Source organism: Euprymna scolopes, chromosome 41 (genome assembly GCF_053919585.1).
Source record: "Euprymna scolopes isolate OS-2025 chromosome 41, ASM5391958v1, whole genome shotgun sequence".
NCBI classification, from domain to species: domain Eukaryota; kingdom Metazoa; phylum Mollusca; class Cephalopoda; order Sepiida; family Sepiolidae; genus Euprymna; species Euprymna scolopes.
In genome coordinates this window covers 66,271,819-66,290,968 of record NC_136522.1, presented here as the reverse complement: position 1 = coordinate 66,290,968, position 19,150 = coordinate 66,271,819, and the positions used below count along the sequence as shown (strand labels likewise).

The 19,150-nt window shown below is 32.7% G+C and overlaps 1 protein-coding gene across 2 annotated transcripts in view; it reads right to left on the bottom strand.

Annotated features, from left to right (window-relative positions):
- Window positions 1-4,448: 4,448 nt before the first annotated feature.
- LOC145266574 (cell division cycle protein 16 homolog) overlaps window positions 4,449-19,150 on the bottom strand; it is a 58,316-nt gene continuing 43,614 nt past the window's right edge. Inside the window, exons 14-18 of one of the 2 annotated variants that reach the window (XM_080122413.1) lie at window positions 16,504-16,629; window positions 15,031-15,166; window positions 12,746-12,836; window positions 7,144-7,224; window positions 4,449-4,679 (exon numbers count right to left, since the gene is read on the bottom strand). In XM_080122413.1, coding sequence (XP_079978539.1) covers window positions 7,166-7,224; window positions 12,746-12,836; window positions 15,031-15,166; window positions 16,504-16,629 — 412 coding nt within the window. In that variant the 3' untranslated portion in view covers window positions 4,449-4,679; window positions 7,144-7,165. The remainder of the gene's footprint in view (window positions 4,680-7,143; window positions 7,225-12,745; window positions 12,837-15,030; window positions 15,167-16,503; window positions 16,630-19,150) is intronic. The other variant, XM_080122412.1, reaches the window with a different exon arrangement.

Here is a 19,150-nt window from a genome sequence, read left to right as displayed (position 1 = left end):
TTCTCCGTTGACTGTAAAATGCTCAGAAAAACAATTGAATGCCCTGTTTTTTTTTGGGGGGGGGGGTCACCCTGTAGAACAGATGGGGTGTTGGCATTATTCCTGGTTTTCACAAGGTTGTCTGCGTAAAAATTGGATGTGCTTCTGAACATTCCTCCAAAAGAAATTTGTCTGCATGAAACTTGAGTACATAGTGTCAAATAAAAGTGGCTTGCATTGAAATCAACTAAAATGGTTTTGTGCCGGTAACAATGCAAGTTATCATCTTTCTTCAGAAAAAAAAGCAAAACCGATTACAATCCTTTTTTTCAAACATATGGCAAATCATTAAAAAAGCCTGTTTTGGTACCAAATAGTAGATGGTGGTGGTGGGGGGAGTATGAAATGATCAGATTGATCAAAAAATATCACACATTACGAAAGGGATTTCTTGGTTCTTACTCGAAATTCACCTCTGTATCAAAAATAAAGAAACTTTATGATGAAACAAAAACATATTCCAAAAACCTTGTATATTGATCAATTAAGAAAATAAAAATTCTTATAAATAAGAGAAGAGTGGCTACCTTATTTGTCATTTGGAAGGAAACAATCTTTGAATAAACCAAAGGGAGATAACTGAACAATAATTTAAACTTGCTAATGCCCTTGAATTCTTACAAATCGCTTAAAAAGGATTTTCTTTATGAAAATAGAACTACTTGATCAATTTACATGATTTTTGGAATATGATACTTTTGTTGGAGCACAGGTACATCATACAGATTTTTCTTTATTTTTGCTTTTTAATATAGGAATAATTTTGGACAAGAATGGACATTTTTTTTTAAATCGTCAGTAATTAAGTAGTTAGGGATCAGCAGCAGTTGCCTGCAAAAATCCACCTGACTTCAGATCCGTTTACATAAGAAAAAAATAATTGAAAGCTTCTAGTAACATAATCGGGCCAAGATCAAAGTTTAGTATCTGTTCTGATACTACACTTCAATTTTTTTGTTCTCGGTTAGTGGTGGAGAAATCCTTCACGACTGAGACAATTTTTATTTTTGTTCCTTTTCACCACATTAAAAAAAAACACCTTGGTGTCTAACTCTGCGCTTGTGGGGAGGCAAAGTAAATAGGAACTTATGATGTCAGCAATCAACTGAAGCAGGAATAAATAAATATATCTAATTTGTGTTGATCCACTATAATGATGTCAACCTCGGAGAATAATTTCTAGACCGATTAAACCAGATAACTAGCAGCAGACAACGTTTGGGATTCCATTTTTTTATGCAGAAAAAAAAAACACTTCAGGAACCTGAAATAACTTTCGAACTGAACCCTTTATTTTATCCGTAAAGGTGGATTTTTCTCATTCCATCAGCCATAGCCGGGTAGAAACCAGATTATGTTTAAAGCTTCTAGAATGTTCTGGCGGTCGAAAGCTTAATCTTTACTATAAATCATAATTAACGTTTTTATCTAGTCATGGCTGATAGAACGAGAATGATCTACCCAACAAATTAGATAAAGGGTTTAGTTCAAAATTCTGTATAGCCTTCTTCGGCCGAAACATTGTAAAGAATAATGACCATAAAGAGAATAGAAATCTAAATAATCGATAGATTTTGTTAACAATGGTTTCTGTAGATTCAGCTGAGCCACCAATTTAAAAAAAAAAATTTTTTTTTGTTTTAATTACATTTTCACCCCAAACAAGGCACATCGTCACTTTGATGTAGGGGCTACTATCAGGAACATAAGCGTCAGGGGTACTGTGTAGGGAGTTGGGCAGCAAGATGTGGGTTCACGTTGCACTTAACTTCTGCATGTCAGTAAAGTTGAGGAAGCAGGGATCCGGTTCTGAGGAAGAAGCTACTGGAGTAGAAGGCTCTCTTACATCTAGGGATCTCTACTGTGAAGGGGTGGGATGTAGCTGCTTGTTGGGGGTATTTACGTCGAGGGGGGGCACAAGTGCTTGCAGTTCGTCAGAGAATTCACTGTTAAAGTACTGGCTGCATGGTAAATTTTCCAGAACTTTCCATCAACACGAAGCCATTACGTTTAAAAGATTCGACATTTAAATTGTTCTCCACATCTTCTAAGAATATCGCAAAAATTCTGGCATATATAATATTCTGTTTTAAGATTTAGGGAACAACGCTTATCCTTATTTTTAAATTTATCTTTTGTTCGAACAGCAAGAGTTTTAAGCCACATTTCTAGTTTGTTTCTTTTTATACTTTAGTAAATTGGTGATTTTTTTTTTTTTTTTTTTTTTTTAAACCAACGCATTTCAGGTGAAAACATTATGTATTTACTTATATCAAAATAAGTATAAATTAAAAAAAAAAAACTGATTCAGTAAAATAATTGCAAATACAAATAAAACTCATTAATTTGATGAATTCTATCGTATATTTTAATGTAGAAAAGTTGTGCAATCAATTCAGTATGACAAACAAGGGAGATAACCCTTGACTTAAATTAGGGATCCACCCCATCTATGAAACATTTTTAAAGAACATAATTGGTTGAGTATTTGTTAAAAATACATCTAGCGCATATTCTACTCGATAAAGCTTCGTAATTTGTGAAATTTATAGTAATTTCGACATGACACCTAAATGTGTAATAATGGTTTCCGTACTTGTACAGTTTAATCAAGACATTAAAAAAATGAAAATATCGAAAAATGTTTAAAGTGTACGTATCCGTTATGGAATGAAGTTAAGTTCCCCGAAAAAAAAATTTCACTTATTTACAGCGAAAAAACAATTTGTTATGATACCGAGCAAAAGGTTCGATTTTTAGAAAGAAAAGCTAGTAATAAAGATGGGAAGTGAGTGTCGGAGCTTTAACTGGAGTCATCTCCCTTTGGCGTTTCTAAACTCCAAACAAAAATTAAGAAAAATTCCAAGATGTCTGCCTTCAACGCACTCTCATAAAAACGCGTTTTTCTGCTGTAAAAAAAAAAAAAAAAAATCAAGTGAAATTTTTTTCCGGAGATCTTCAGTTCAAAACGGATACGTACAATATAATGTTTTTTTCATATATTTTTTAATGTCTTGATTAAATTGTACAAGTGCCATGTTTTCACCTGAAATGCGTTGGTTTAAAAGATCGCCAATTTACAAACTTTTTTTTTTTTTTTTTTTTTTCTTTTTAATATAAAATGTTTGAATTTATGATAATTTACTTTTTTTATGGAAAAAAAAGAAAAAGACTATTTTTGTAATTAAACAAAATGAATGAAATTTGTCTTGTTTTTCTGTTTTCTTTCAGAATATATTTGGAAATTTGTTTAACAATTTTCATGCCTTGGATGAAATGCTTTTCTAAATTGTTAAACAAAATGTTTTTACTATAAGCTTTAAAAATAAAGGTACAAGATTTAATTTGAAATTTATTTATCTTCAAAGTGCACTTTTATACATTTTACAAAGTAAGGTATAAAAATTTAATTTAAATTGAATCAAAAAATTACCTTGGATTTATTTTATGTAATGTACATTCTGTTGCACTTTAAAAAAAATAATTGAAAATTTTATATCTATATCATTAATTGCTAGATGAAAAATAATGCCTTGGATGAAATGCTTTTCTAACTTGTATATATATATATAAATAAACTGGTAAAAAAATGGCTGCTATGGGGTTAAAATTGAAGAAAAAAAAAAAATGGAATGTGGCAGGCATAAGTCGATTTCTGCTATGCATAGGTTAAACATTTTTTTAAAAAACTTTTGAGATGTGTATGGATATGGCTCAGAGTGTAACAGATAAAACTGGAGAGCTAAACGTTTTCGTTTCGATTCTATTTGATGACACTGAAGTCAATTTTTTTACTTTTGTAATTACTAATAAATATTAAGTACAATATAATAAATAGAGAATTGGCTCTATAGTAATAAATACGAAATCTGCATTAATTAAATAGCATATTTTAGCATATTTTACAACTGGAGAATGCCGGGCATCCTGCTAGTAGGACTTGAAATTTTTTTTGTATTTCTTTTTAATTATTCTTTTAGTATTTTTGCAGATTTGTTGCTAGTTGGGCTTTGTATTATGATTCCCGTGATTTTTTTTTTTTTTTTTTTTTTTTTAATTTTTTTGTAGAAGGATGACTGCATTTACTATGATAAAATTCTTTCCATAGAACACCTTTTGCTAGGCAGAAACTTATGCAAGCTTCTAAAAAAGCAAAAATAGAAAGAATTAACGCAACAAAATGCATCATTTGTGCAGAACTGACTTTTCTCATTTGACATATCCCTATAAAATATGGAATTTGTAGTCAAACCCCGGGAATCTCTCCATTAAATTCTTAAATGTCTGTTCTGCACTCAAAAGAAAAAAAAATCTAGATTTAAAGAGTGCGTGGAGGAGGGGAAGCGCAGTATATTTTAGCCAACTCGAGAAGTACACACGTGGAAACAATTAAAACTTGAACAAAAATAAGTAGTGAAATATTTGTGTATTTGAAAACCGGATTTAAAAAAAAAAAAAACTTTTATAGTTTGTCCATTTCTCCTGCATCGTCATCGTTTAATATGGGAAAATATTTTTTTTATTCTATCCATCACTGCTGCCTTCCATGTCGACTTCATCCGTGTCGGAAGAGAGAGAGAATTTTGGTTGACTTGAGGGACATTCGACCAATTCGAGTGACGGCACGTTGTGTGGAATGTCTGGAAAGAAAATAAGACATTCTGGATGAATTGTAAGAACTGGATTTCTTATTTGAAAACAGAATGAAAATCTATCATGTATGAAAAGCACTTGTGTATGTGTGTGTCTAGTTGAAAGTCAAAAACTACAAAACAAACATTTCCTCAATTGCCATTGCTCTGAATGAATATCTAAAATTTAAGAAAAAAAATTTATTCTTTGACCTCTGGTGCAGATTTTGTCAAGGAAGCAGCCCTGCTCTCCAATCACTAATTAAAAAGAGAAGCAACTCTAATTTTTTTTTCAAAGAGTTAATTCCCCTATTCCAACTAATACATTTATATAAAGTAACTAATCTGGGTGCCTGGCATTGCCAGGGTGTTTGGAGGTTTGTGTTGAGCAAAAGAAAAGTGGTAGTAGGCATTAACCATAAATGTGAGTAACAAGCCCCCCCCCCCCCAAGAAAACAGACCCCACACTCCTTTATAAAAAAAAAAAAAAAAATAGCATTATGTTTACATTAAAGCTATTTATTATATAAATCTCAAATATCTGTGTTCGTATGTCTGATAAAAACTTTCCTCAGCTGCATCGAAACGATATCATCTGAAAGAGCGATGTCTCGGATACATAATATGTGAAAATTAAAAAAAAAAAAGATTAATTCTGTGGTGGTCAACTGGGCCATTTCTTGCAAGGTGGGGTGGGGGGTTCACTTTTCACAAATCACGCACGCGTAGCAAACTGAAAGTATGTTAAAAACGGTATTTTGCAGCGTCATGACGTCATTAGTCATCAGTCTGATGGGTAAAAGCGTTTGCCATTAACGTTTTTCTCTTCTTTCCCCGTTCGAGCCTGCCTTCCGTGGTTAATTTTTTTTCTTCTTTTTTTTGCGGTCTCATGGGCACTTGCTATTTTGATTGAAAGAAAAGTTGTTTTGCTTCATTTATTGGGCGGGGGCGGGTCATCGCACGGGCTGCCAAAATATCTGGTGGGAAAGATGTTACACACTTTTTGGTGGGTGGTGGGTGAGTCCGTTCTTTTGAAGTGGGGTTGCTCAATATTTTTGTATAGCAGTTGTGTCCAAACCGAACTTCATGTCGACCCAGACAATGCTGGGTATTCATGCTAGTATATAATATTTGCCAAATATTTTGGTGCTCATATGTAATTGTCTATTAATAAAAAAAAAGGGGGGGGCTCACATATTTTAGAAAGGCAGGTGGAGGGCAATTTATCAAGTGTTAATCTACAATAAAGAAATCTTGCAACATATTCATTTTTAAACAGTCCTAGTATTAGATTTCAGTTTTTTGTACATAAAATGTATTAACAATTCAACTTAGAGTTCTCCAACTTTTTTTTTTTTTTTTTTCTTCTAATGGATGCAATACCATAAAAATGGCATGTAACATTTATTGCAGATTATGTGGAAACCATTAATTTCTGGAGATTTTCAGTAGCATATTCTGATTCCTTGCACAAAATTTCTAAATCTCTTCAAAATAAATATAGAAATGTATATAAAATCTTTTCAAAATAAATAAATATAGAAATGTATATAAAGGGGTGTAGGGGTGGGATTTTGCTGATTGCCAGGAGTATTTACATCCAGGGGGTACAAGGGCTTGTAGTTTGTTGGGGCATCCACCATTAAAATACTTGTAAAACAGGCAGAGGGATACAACGTTTCGTATAGCAAAGACGTAAATTATTTGTTAGACAATTAAAAGGAAACACATTTAACAAATGACAAAAATCTATATTCCAAATTTTAATGTTGACCATCTTACAATTTATTCCTTTACGTACGTCGACATGCACAATTCTTGACAGCACCTGTTTCGTAGCGCAGAATCATTCATTTAATTATACCAATTAATTTATTCTGCTCTTAACTCATCAGAAGAAAAATTATATAATATCTAATATGAAGGTTTGGGTGCTTCTATAATATTAATCACAATTAAAAATCGTATTTGAAGTAAAAAAAAAAAATAAAAATAAAATAAAAAAAAACAAACTTTGATGTACTTACGTGTTGTGTAAAAAGCATCGTCACCAAAAATTAGTAAAAACGACAGTAAAAAATTAATTACAATTAAAAATCATTTTTATTTTAATATCGAGGTTTTATTGCATTATGTTATTTTTTTATGTGTGAACAATTATCCAAATTATTGTTTTAGTTTTAATTTTTTTTTTTTTTTTTTTTTTTTTTTTTTTTTTTAAATCGCCAATTATTACTTTTTACAAGTTGTTAGCCAACAAGATGGCAGCCTAAATTCTTCTTCATGGGAAACAAGTCGGCTGCCATATTTTTGTCAGAAACAAAAAAGAAAAGTTACGACAATGGTTAGAAAAGTGCACAAAGGCGTAAGACAAAAGATCCGGACATAGGATTTCCAATCCTAAAGTCAATAAATTTATAAGTTTTGGGTTAGTTTACAACAGTTTATTTTAGGTTATTGTCAGCTAACATACTTCTTAACTTTCGGCGTGGCTGCTACCAGAAGCGGTGACAAGGCAAATCAGTTTCTTCACTTTTATTTTTCTTCAGTATTTCTATTATGAAGCGATTTATTGAAATAAAATATAAGAAAAGGACATTATTGATAAGCATACAATAAAAATTTACAAAATTATGCAAATAAAAATAACACGATTAGTCTTTATTCACACTTTTATTAAAATTTAAAAATGTTTTTATTTTATTTGAAATTTTATAATATTTACGAAATTATAAAAAAAAAAAATTTATTTTAAAAATAATTTTTTTATTTGAATTTTTATAATAAATATGCTTATGAAAGTATAAAATTATTGAAATAAAAAAAAAAAAACATGAAATTATTGAAATCAAAATAAAATTTCAAACATCATAAAAAAAATGTATCCAATACATAATATTCCCAAAATAGTTTCAAAAGATTTAAAGAAAGTGTTTTCAATAATAAAAAAAACAAAACAATTTCAACAATTCTAAAAACAGCCTATCCTGGCTTGACAGAGTACAAAATAGACTTCGTGGCTTAGTGGGGGATGCCCTTTTCTCTACCCTGCAACCTCTCTCCCACAGAAGAGACGTTGCGAGCCTATTCTTGTTTTATCGTTATTTCCATGGCAGGTGCTTGTTTGAGCTCCAATCTCTGGTCCCCCCTCGCCAATCTTTCACGAAAAACACCCGTCTAGCTGAATCCAATGTGAAAAGTTTCCCCCACTCTTTATCTGTGCCTAAATCAAAACGTGGATTTCATGAACAAAGCTTCTTTCTTAGAACTGCATGCCTGTGGAACTGTTCCGTCTGCCTGCTTCCCACCTGACTACAACTTGGATGTGTTCAAGTCCAACGTTAATAAATTCCTAATGAACCGCCCCTTAAGTAAACACTTCATCAAATCTCCACACTAACGTACTGTACTTGCAATAACCCTTATCCCTGAGTGGCTTCCGGGCCTTGATAAGTGGTGACCACCGTGTAAAAAAAAAAAAAAAAAAAAAATACAACAATCAGAAAAATAAATCAATAAAAAAAAATAAATGCATGCACAGGGGAGATATAAGCGTGAGAGAAAAAAATGCAAAGGAATTGATTGGCCTTGTTATTACTTCCGGTAGCAGTCACTCTGAAAATTAGGAAGTACGTTAGCTGACTATAACCATTATTTTTAGTTTGCAGCTCCGAACAGATTAGGTTGAGGTTTAGCAGAAGAGGAAATAAAATGATTGACCAACTGATAAAGATACCTCAACAAAATGTTGAGGTTGGGCGGGGGTCGGGGGGCTTTATCACGTACACACTCGTAGCACAACTGATTTAAACATGATCTATCAGAATTGTTTTCTCCTGTGAGTTGGTATTCGTTTATTGAATTACATTGTTTTACTTTTTATTTTTGAAATCATTAATAAATATTGGGTACAATATAATAATAAAGTATTGAATCTATAATAATAAATACAAATTTGCATAAATTAAAATATGTTTAAGCATATTTTACGATTGGACAGTGCCAGGTATCCTGATAGTAGGACAATATTATTATTATTTTTTTTTTTTTTGATGTGGGGGAAAGGACACTACAAAATTTTTTTATCATTTATTTTTAACTAGCCTGGTTACCCGGCATTGCCTTGGTGTTTGGAGGATTGTGTGTTGAGCAACAGAAGAAAAAAAAAAAAAAAAAGTGGCAATAGGCAGGCAGGTGAATGAACAAGGAAAAGAATGTGGAAAAAAAAAAAAAAATCCCTAAAAAACGTGACGTCTTTGCCAGAGAGGATGACTTTCAATAATATCGGCGAAAAAAGCGACCCCTCCCTGTAGAAAAGTGCCCAGTTGAGGTTGAAGGAATTAATGCTTTTAACCAATTTTTCGATATTTGTCGTCCGAAGGGTCGAGCTTCAAAACGATTCCGATCGCCTAAAAATCTGTCTCTTCTGTCAAAAGTTTTAGGCAGACATACAAACATACATTTAAACAGACAGGTGAGATTTATATTATAGACTAGCGGGGGGGGGGGGGTACCTGGCGTGGCCCGGGTGTTTGTAGGTGTGTGTGTGTGTGTGTGTGTGTGTGTGTGTGTGTGTGTGTGTGTGTTGGGGGGGGGATCAAAACAACCGTTTAAAAAAAACCAAAAAAAAACCGTTGGCCGAGGGTTTGGAGCTGTAAAAGAAAAAAAGTTTTAGTAGGAAAGTAGGCTTGAAACCCAAACCTTTGACGTGGAGGTGGAAATGAAATGGAAAAAACCCTGGGACCTAACCATCTCGGCCACGAGAGATCAGGAATGAAAAGTATCTTAATTTAACGTTTGTAAAATGAAATTAGCAATTAACTTAAGTCGTGTCATGTTTGACCTTGAAACATGACACGTAAGATTCGTAACTCTTAGATATTATGATTTAGATGTGATATAAAAAGTTTTAAGAAGGAATGAGCTGACCGAAAAGTCCAGCGAAAAAAAAACCGTTTTACAGACACAAAAAGCGAACATACACACATTTTCGCTTTTATATTTATAGATGATTCGTTTAGTTGTTTTGTAGATTTGTTGTCAGTTGGACTTAGTGTTATGATTTACATATGATCTATCAGAATTGTTTTCTCTTGTGAGTTTGTGTTGGTTTGAATTGCAGTTTTGGAAAATTAGTTTGTATTAGACATGTTTGACTTTTTTATTTTTTTTTTAAACACTTGTAACATTGACGTTACAAACAAAGGCAAGAAATAAAAAAAGTCTAATTGGTTTCTAATCAGCTAACATACATGCACACGGGAGATATAAGCATGAGAGAAAAAAAAGTGAAGGAACTGATTTGCCTTGCCACCGCTTCTGGTAGCAGCTACGCCAGAAGTTAGGAAGTACATTAGCTGACTATAACCAACCTTTTTTACAAAACGTTAGTTCATGAATCCAAACACTGTTGTCTTCATCTCTAATATAAATCTCACCCGTCTGTTTAAATGTATGTATGTTTGTCTGCCTAAAACTTTTAACAGAGGCAACAGATTTTCACGATATCGGTATGGCTTTGAATTTCGACCCTTCAGACGACAAATATTAAAAAATTGGCCAAAAACATTAATTCCTTCACCCTCAACTGGCCACTTTTCTACAGGGAAGGGTCGCTTTTTTTCATTGATATTTTCGAAAGTTATCCCCTCTTTTCGATTGTCTAGCCTTAATTTAAACCTACGTCACTTTCGGTTTGCCGATGGGCACAACAGCAAAGACGTCAGGTTTTTTTGTTTTTCACATCCTTTTCTTCCTTCGCGATACGGGTTCGAGCTTGCCTGCCTACTACCACCTTTTTTTTGCTCAACACATACCTATAAACACCCGGGCAATGCCGGGCACCCAGGCTAGTCTATAAATATAAAAGCGAAAATGTATGTATGTTTGTATGTGTGTTCGCTTTTTCTGTATGTCTACAAAAGGCTTTTTTCAGAGAAGCGGTCGGTTGCTTCACAACTTTTTAAAACTTTTCATATCACATATAAATCGTAATATCTCACAGTTAACAACGAAGCTCGCCTGTCTATTTAATTTGCTCGATTTCGGGAAGATAAATATTCAACATTTGTCGCTCGCCGCATGTGGGTTAGTCTTTTTCCTATAACATTTTGGGGAAAAAAAAAAAAAAAGCGTTCAGCAGTAAATGAAATACTATCACGCAGTCAAACTTGACCTCATTAATTCATTAAAACGGGCACCTGCTAAATCCAAGTAATTAAATAAATTCAAATGTGTTTCCGTTAGCATCTCGCGGTGGGGCAATGGTTAACGTTGCACTTTTTTTTTTTTTCACATTTTAATTTACAACTTTGCCTCAAGGGTTAGGGTTCGATCCTCATACTTTTTTTTTTTTTTTTAACAAACTCCCCCCTCCCCCGTCCCTGGAGTTTCCACACACACCTCCAAACACCTGGGCAACACCGGGTACCCCTCACTAGTATATAATAAGAGAGATAATTTGCTCCAAGAAGCTTGGCTAAACACAAATGTTGTTTGGAGTTTGTGGACTGAATATTATTTTTATTTTCTTTTAAATCTTACTTGATTTTCCGTAATTTTTGGCGCACATTAATATTTTTAACTGTAAGTATATTCATGAGTTTTCCTGTTATTTTATTTGGAACTGACATATTTCACATGTATCTCAAAATAAATGTGCACCATCAACAAAGCTCCAACACCTGCCCCATCACCATGATGTTACAAACACATTGGCATTAGTCATTTCTTGCCTGTGACTTCACGCATCCATTTCCTTCGTCGTCCATTTGTTAACGAGCATCTCTCCCCCCCCCCTCTCTGGCTTTCTTACTCTCTCTATTTTCTCTCTCTGTGTCTCTATAAGAGAGAGAGAGAGAGAGAGAGAGAGAGGTGAGTAAACGTGGAGGTAGACACGTTTACCAGAACCAAAGGTCAGCTGACCAAATTACGTATGTGTGACGTGGTTGGCTAGATCTGGGAGATTTGATTTGAGCTTTGAAGAAGACGGACGTTTTTCCGTGGTCTCCCCCTCTTAACTGGGGAGGGGGGAGACTAACGCTGACGTGTGTGAAGAAGAGCCCACACAAGCGATTTCACTTTCCACTTCTGCAGAACCTCTGGGGAAAGTGAAATAAAAAACTATAAAACACATTCATCGTCTTGGAGTGATAAATCTTCATCAAACAGGTATCAAGTCTCCCTCCAGGATGAGAAATTTCCAGATTGTTCGTTTTGAAGAAGCAGAGGTAGGTTCAGAAATTACATGTCACACACACGATTCCCTTTATGATAATCAAACACACAACCATTTATATTAGAGACAATCACACGGAATCTTTCTTATGTTATATAGAAAACGTAAAATGTGCCCCTAAATGAAGAACTCTATATAACATATTCAAATGTAACGAAAGCTCAATTTGGTACCCCTCAAGGATAACCTCGATGATAACGAATATATAACACATTTTGTTTCTCCACGAACAACAAATGTTGCATTTTTTTTCTTTCTTCGCATGCCAGCCATCCTTTGCTGCTGCTGATATTTTCCGCACACGTTTTGTTTTGATAGTTTTTATTGTTTCATCATTTTTTTTTTTATATCTTTTCGTGTTGATGAATTGTTATTTTAGTTGAGGGTGAGGATGCTGGCCCCACGCCAAACCTTCCCAGAAAGTACATACAGCGCCTAGCCTTCCCAAATGGCCACCCATCTGGTACTGGCCAGGCTCAACATTGCTTAACTTCGGTAATCTGGCGAGAACTGGTGTGTCAACATGATTTTTGCCGTACATCTCCCATGTACTAAAACTTAAAATTCCCGGAATACTTTTATGACTGCATATTTGTAAAATATATATTTTTTTATAAACCAAATTAAATCAAAAATAGACGGATAAGAATTGTTTATATTTTTAAATGTTGACAATTTTTTGTTCACAACAAGTTTCAGGTTTGTACATAATCCTGACGCACAGACAATGCTGGGTAATTTAGTTAGTATACGATAAAAAAGTAATCAAAATGTTTGAAGTTATGATGCCCAGACAATACCATATTTCGATAAATTATATCAAATAAAACTGACTTACCACCGTAGGGTGTCGTCTCTGCAATGAGGACATCAAAAACTTGTTGTAACATGGTCGTGGAAAAGGAATCGTCTCGACGGATGCCCAACGCCTGCAAAACAAACCAATTGAGATAAGAACATGCAAAAGATCCATGTAGTTTTGAATGATGCCGTTTAACTGGAAGAAGTTTCCTTTCGACATATTTTTCAGCAAACTGGACGTGAAAGGTCGGAAAACTTTCATTTCAGAGCAACGACTCCAAATAGCAAATTTTTTTTTTTTTTTAATTGAAAGTCTACTTCAGATTTTCCGTAATTTTTTTTGGTGTACACTGTTTTCAGCTGATAAGTTTTCCTCTTATTTTTATTTGGAACCGCTACATTTCACTTGTGTCTCCATATGGAGTATTGTCGTCATATCTGGGCTGGTGCGTCTACCACTGGTCGCTTTCTCTTAAGAGTCCAAAAATAACGAGTTTTATAGGTCCTGCACTATCTAACAAGCTCCAAACCATACTGTTGCATCCTGCACCCGGTTTAAAAGTAATTTAATGCAATATGCTCTGATGAACTAATTGCATTTGTGACCACTCAACGTACATACTCCTGACAAAACCATCTGGCTGCCATTCATCTGTCTCTACCCCACGACTAAGTTACAGACTGTCCAATCTAACTACTTTCTACGTGTATTCTAAAACTCATTACGTCATCATTACACGTAGCCTAAAGATCCTTGCTGCGTTTTTGTCACATATTTTTGTTTGTTTTATGATGAGACTAATAGTCCGAAATAAAAATAAAAATTAATATATAATGCTCATCTCAAAAAAATGAATTCCAATTAAGGAATAATATATATATATATATATATACCAATCGGTACGGACCCGACTATGGAAGATCAGATAATAAATAAACGTGGATTTATAAGATCAAAGAATCCAACCTTGATCGCTCTTCGGGGCCCGTGGCGCAGTTGATAGAGACGTTGAATCTCTACGGTTCCAGATGAACATTGTCTGAAGATAGCGGTTTCAATCCCACCCAAAGCGTGCCAGAGGTAATTGGTCAAAAATGTGGTGAGACGACGACAACTACGGATGGCAGTGATGGCTGAGAATGCAGTTAGGAGATTCGAAGTTCCTATCCGTCGCGGTTACCACCTGACGAAGGCCAGAGGAAGTTGGCCGAAACGTTGTGAACCAATAAAAAGATCCAAAAAAAACAACAACTAATAAAGATGAGACTAATAGTCCGAAATAAAAATAAAATTAACATATAATGCTCATCTCAAAAAAAATGAATTCCAATTAAGGAATAATATATATATATATTTTTGTTTGTTCTAACATTCTTAGCGGATAAACATATCAGAATGACATTTCATCCATCGAGTTACATTCCTGGAAACTAATGTAAATATTTCAACTGTAAATATCGATTTCACTTCGATAACATTCCTTCTGACATTTTACTTTCACCAATCTATAATAATCGACCATTATAATACTTTCTGATGTTTTCCAGTAGACTAACAAAATAAAAATAGTCATCCTGTGGACACAATACGAAATAGTAGCCTTTTATGGCCAAATGGCAGCATACCTTGTTTGGGATTAATAATAGTTAAAAAAAATAAATTAATAAAAATTAAAAAAAAGAAAAAAAAGTTCTTTGTTGTGGTTGTAAGAAGACGAGGTAAAACTAGGGATCAGACTAAACACAATTAGGGATCTACGGACAAATTTATCTTTAGTTGACCTTTGACAACTAAATATTTTTGTTTACTAGCCAAATAGAAAAGTTACTAGTCAAACCAACATGATTTTTGGAATATGACATCTTCGTTCTATGATGATTATGTACATATTAAAAATATACAGAAAAACTTTAAGTGTAATTCTAACTAAATATACAACAAATTTTATGTTGATACTTGAAGGTATAGACATTCTAATTCTTTCACATGTTTTTTTTAAACAGCATTCGTTAAAAAAATTTAAAAAAAAAAAAAAAAAAAAAAAAAAGAGTATATTGTTCTTTTAAACTTTTATTGTTTAAATAATTCAACTTTGTTCGTTTCATAAAAAAAAAGTTGAAAAGATTTTTCATTTAGTAGTGAGCTTTGAAAGATTGTCGGTGGAAGAAATACAATCGCCAAACGATAAGCGTTTCATTATTTCTAGTCGCCACTTTGAAAAATCACTTGCAATGTAGAGACCTGAAAATACTAACTTATAGATCCGTCAAGTCTAGAAATTGCGCTTAAGTTAACAGGTGAAAAATGTTGGAATTGATTACCTTATGAAAGTAGTCGACGGCTTTTAGATTTTGTCCCATCAGCACATAGACATAACCAATGGCTGAATATGTTGAAGGGGTCAGTGGACACAGGGTCAGGGCATATTCATGATATTGGAGGGCTTCTTTGTATTTCCTGTATGGAGAGAAAGGGGGTAATGATTTGAGATAAAAAATAAAAAAAAAGAAAAGGGCGACGTTTACGAGATTGCCCCACCCTCTCACCTGTAAATATCACAATTTACACCTTTTTTTCTTTTTTCTTTTTTCACATTAATCTCATCGATTACAAACTTAACTTTCAGATTAAAAAAAAATTTTTTAGGACTTATTATCGGGGATAGTTTTTATAATTATAATGTTCTAACTAAATTGAACACCTAATTTGTGATCATTACCGAGAAAGAATATTGCGACTCATGTGACGGGTGAATATTCCCCCTAAAAAAAAAAAAAAAAAAAAAGTAAAGGGGGGGGGGTTGTTAAGAAGGGAACTGTCTTAATCTTCCTCCACTCCCTCTCTTTCATCTATCTGATCTTTTTCAACCATGTCGTCTTGTTTGAAAGAATCCCAACTATAAGAAACCATGAAAGACTTTTTTTTTTTTTTTTTTAATTTGGTAAAAAATCGAAATACCCACTCCAAGAATAGACCTTTTGCAAAATTTTACAGAAAATAATTTGTTAGATTATGCACTGACAAAAAAATTTACCCATAGCCCCTTTTTTAAACGGAAACATTCACCGCTCACGTGAGAGATGGTTACAATATGGGTGTTCAATTTAGTAAAATATTATAATTGAAAACTGCTCCGACGATAAGTCATAATTTTTTTTTTTTTTTAAATTTGAAAGTGACGAAATTAACATGGAAAAAGAAAAAAAAAATGCAAACTGTGGAATTTAAAGGTGGAGGGTAATCTAAACGTCCGCCGGAAAAGAGATTGTTCAGTATTCACTCTATATGAAAAACATAAAAAAATATACATGATGTATCATATTCCAAAAATCACATAAATTAATCAAGTAGTTTTATTTTCATAAAAACAATAATTTATAAGCAATTAATTCATAGACATTACAACATAAATCTTGTAAACTTTTGAATTATTGTTGAGTTTGTATCTTGCCTTTCTTTTTCAAAATGGTTAGTAGAATAGCCGCTCTTTGGATACTCATAAAATTTGATATTTGTTAAAAATTAAACTACTTGATCAATTTAGGTGATTTTTGGAATATAATAGTTTTGTTTTGTCACAAATACATACCTCATAAAGATATTTTTCTGGGACAAAAACTAAAAACTTTTGTTCGGGGAAATTAATTTTACTCATTCTGGGACGGATATTCTTTTGGTTGTTTATGGAATTGGATTTTTTTTTTTTCATTTGCTTATTTATTAAAAATTTTTTTTTTTTTTTTTCAATTAAAGTGCGTCGTTCTTATCGAATGACTACCTGAGCAAATACGTACTTGAGTTTACGGCAGGTGTGTCCGAGATTATTATGGAGAGTCTCCCACTTCTCAATCGTAATTTGATTGCTGACACATCGCACTTTTTCAAGAGCATCGAGAAAATATTGTTCGGCAGCTGCGTAGCTGTAAGAGGGGACACAGAAAAAAAAAAAATGAATGTTGAGAATTAACAAACAAACAAAAAAAAGTGCAGAATTTTTCTTTGTTTTAGAAAATCGGTTTCACAACTTATTGTTTACACAACAGAAAGATTTAAAAAAAAATAAAATAAACAAATGACAGGAAACCAGGAGATCTTTTGGTGAAACAATTTGTTCTGTTATTAAAAATCCACTGAAAATGATTCTGATATTTTTCAGAAAGAGATATATTCGTTTGAAATAGTTGAGTGGTCTTAGCTACTGCATTCGAGTAAGTCGCCTTAATGAACGGTTGTTTGTAATCGTAACTGGTAATATGCGTAAGCTTTACACTTTCAGCGTATCTGTCAGCGTCTCTCCAAGGCTGCTGCTATACCAGTTGATATGTAACGTAGCCGTTACGCTTGAACCGTGTTCGCTACAGTTCAAACTTCTCTCGAACCCTTACATCGTCCGGCACTGTCAGAAAGAAAAAAAATATCCAACTTGGGTTTTCCTTCTTTTTTTTTTTAACTCCAGTCATTTATCGGTTTTTCTTTCTCCTCGTCTCAACACCAGCTTAAAGTCTCACTTCTGCTCCACTATACGCTGGCCATAGGCAATCATTTCTCATACGTTCATCTTTTTTCGACTGCACTCTTTCTTCTCCCTTAATTTTACACGTCCATCTCTTTTGGCGTCGACTTTGTTTCTCCTCTCGACCACATGGTGTCCATTTCTTCTGTTCTTGTATCTTTTTCTTCCAACACAAGTCAGAGCACGCTTGCCAATCAGCATACACATTTAAATACTGCTCCTGCTGCTAATACAATCGCTTGCCATCCATCCTTCAGCTGCTGCTGCTATTTTTATATGCGCTTATATGCACTCTGTTACACAAGCTAATCTAATTCTTGTGAGGAAGAATCCGGTTATATTCACATTCTTTTTATTAGATCCTTATTATTGTATTTTTTTTTTTTTTTTTTACTATTAATAAGAGTTACCTCTTATTAAGGCTAAATGCCACTCAAGGATAATGGCTAATGAGATTTAACAATTGTCAGTTAAATGATGAATATTATGAAATTAACAAAATTCGATTATTTATGACAATAGTTTATTTGTAACATTGGTTTTGAAGATGACCATGTTGCAGTCTGCAAGGAAGCAATCCTGCAGTAATATGTTTCACAGATGAGAAGTTCTTGAAAAGATGATATATTTTCATTTTGTCTCCTGATCAGGTTATACATTTCAGCTGATACTATTTCATCTGTTGTCATTATTATTATCATCATTATTATTATTATATTAATAAAGTTAGAAGCTCTTAAAAGCACCATTTATAAAATTTAAAATTATTTATAAAATTTAAAATAAACAGATAAACTGTTTTAAAAAGGGTGCAAACATTTTTTTTAATAAAATAAAATTTTTTTACATTCATCCATATTAATGTAAAAAAAATATAAAAAAAAAAAAAACTAAAATATTTTTTTTTACATTCATCCATATTAATGTAAAAAAAATGTAAAAAAAAAAAAACTAAAATATTTTTTTTACATTCATCCATATTAATGTAAAAAAAATGTAAAAAAAAAAAACTAAAATATTTTTTTTACATTCATCCATATTAATGTAAAAAAAATGTAAAAAAAAAACTAAAATATTTTTTTTACATTCATCCATATTAATGTAAAAAAAAAAATGTAAAAAAAAAAACTAAAATATTTTTTTTTACATTCATCCATATTAATGTAAAAAAAACAACCTAAAATATTTTTTTTTTACATTCATCCACATTACTAGTATCATATGTAAAAAAAAAAATGTAAAAAAAAAATTTTTTTTACATTCATCCATATTAATAATATCACATGTAATGTCATACAAATAATACAATCTCATTTTGCTTAGCATGTTTGTAACATTTCAGCCAAACCGTTACAAACATACTAATCAAGATGAGATTCATCATCAGCAGCAGCTCTGCCGTTTAACAGCATTGGCAACCATGACTTCCCAATGTGGGTGGTTATCTATAGCCGAAAACAGCTCAACTTTTGACGATAATCCAATCCAATCAATCAAGTTGTCCACCAAAATGCATCTTGTTCAACCTTACTTTTTCGATGCTGGCATTCCACTAATCAATACCAGATGTTCATTGCGTCTTTGATGAGATGAATAATATGAAAAATAAAAAATAATTTGTTCCATTATAAAAAAAATCAAATTCGTACAAATCAACAGGATACGACTTTTTGATTGATTTGATTCTATTCTGATTCGTTTCTCAGATTCTCTCATGTACTTAAAGGAAGAACCACTTGAAGGTTGCCAACATCAACAAGTGAAAAATCGTGCTAAGATCTGCACTTGGCACATCCAAATCATCAATATCTGTATCCACTTAAACACTGCCACTTTCTGCTTTAATAACCAAAATATGTTCTCAGATTCCCAGCATAATTTTTTATATTATTAAATTATATATATATATATATATATATATATATATT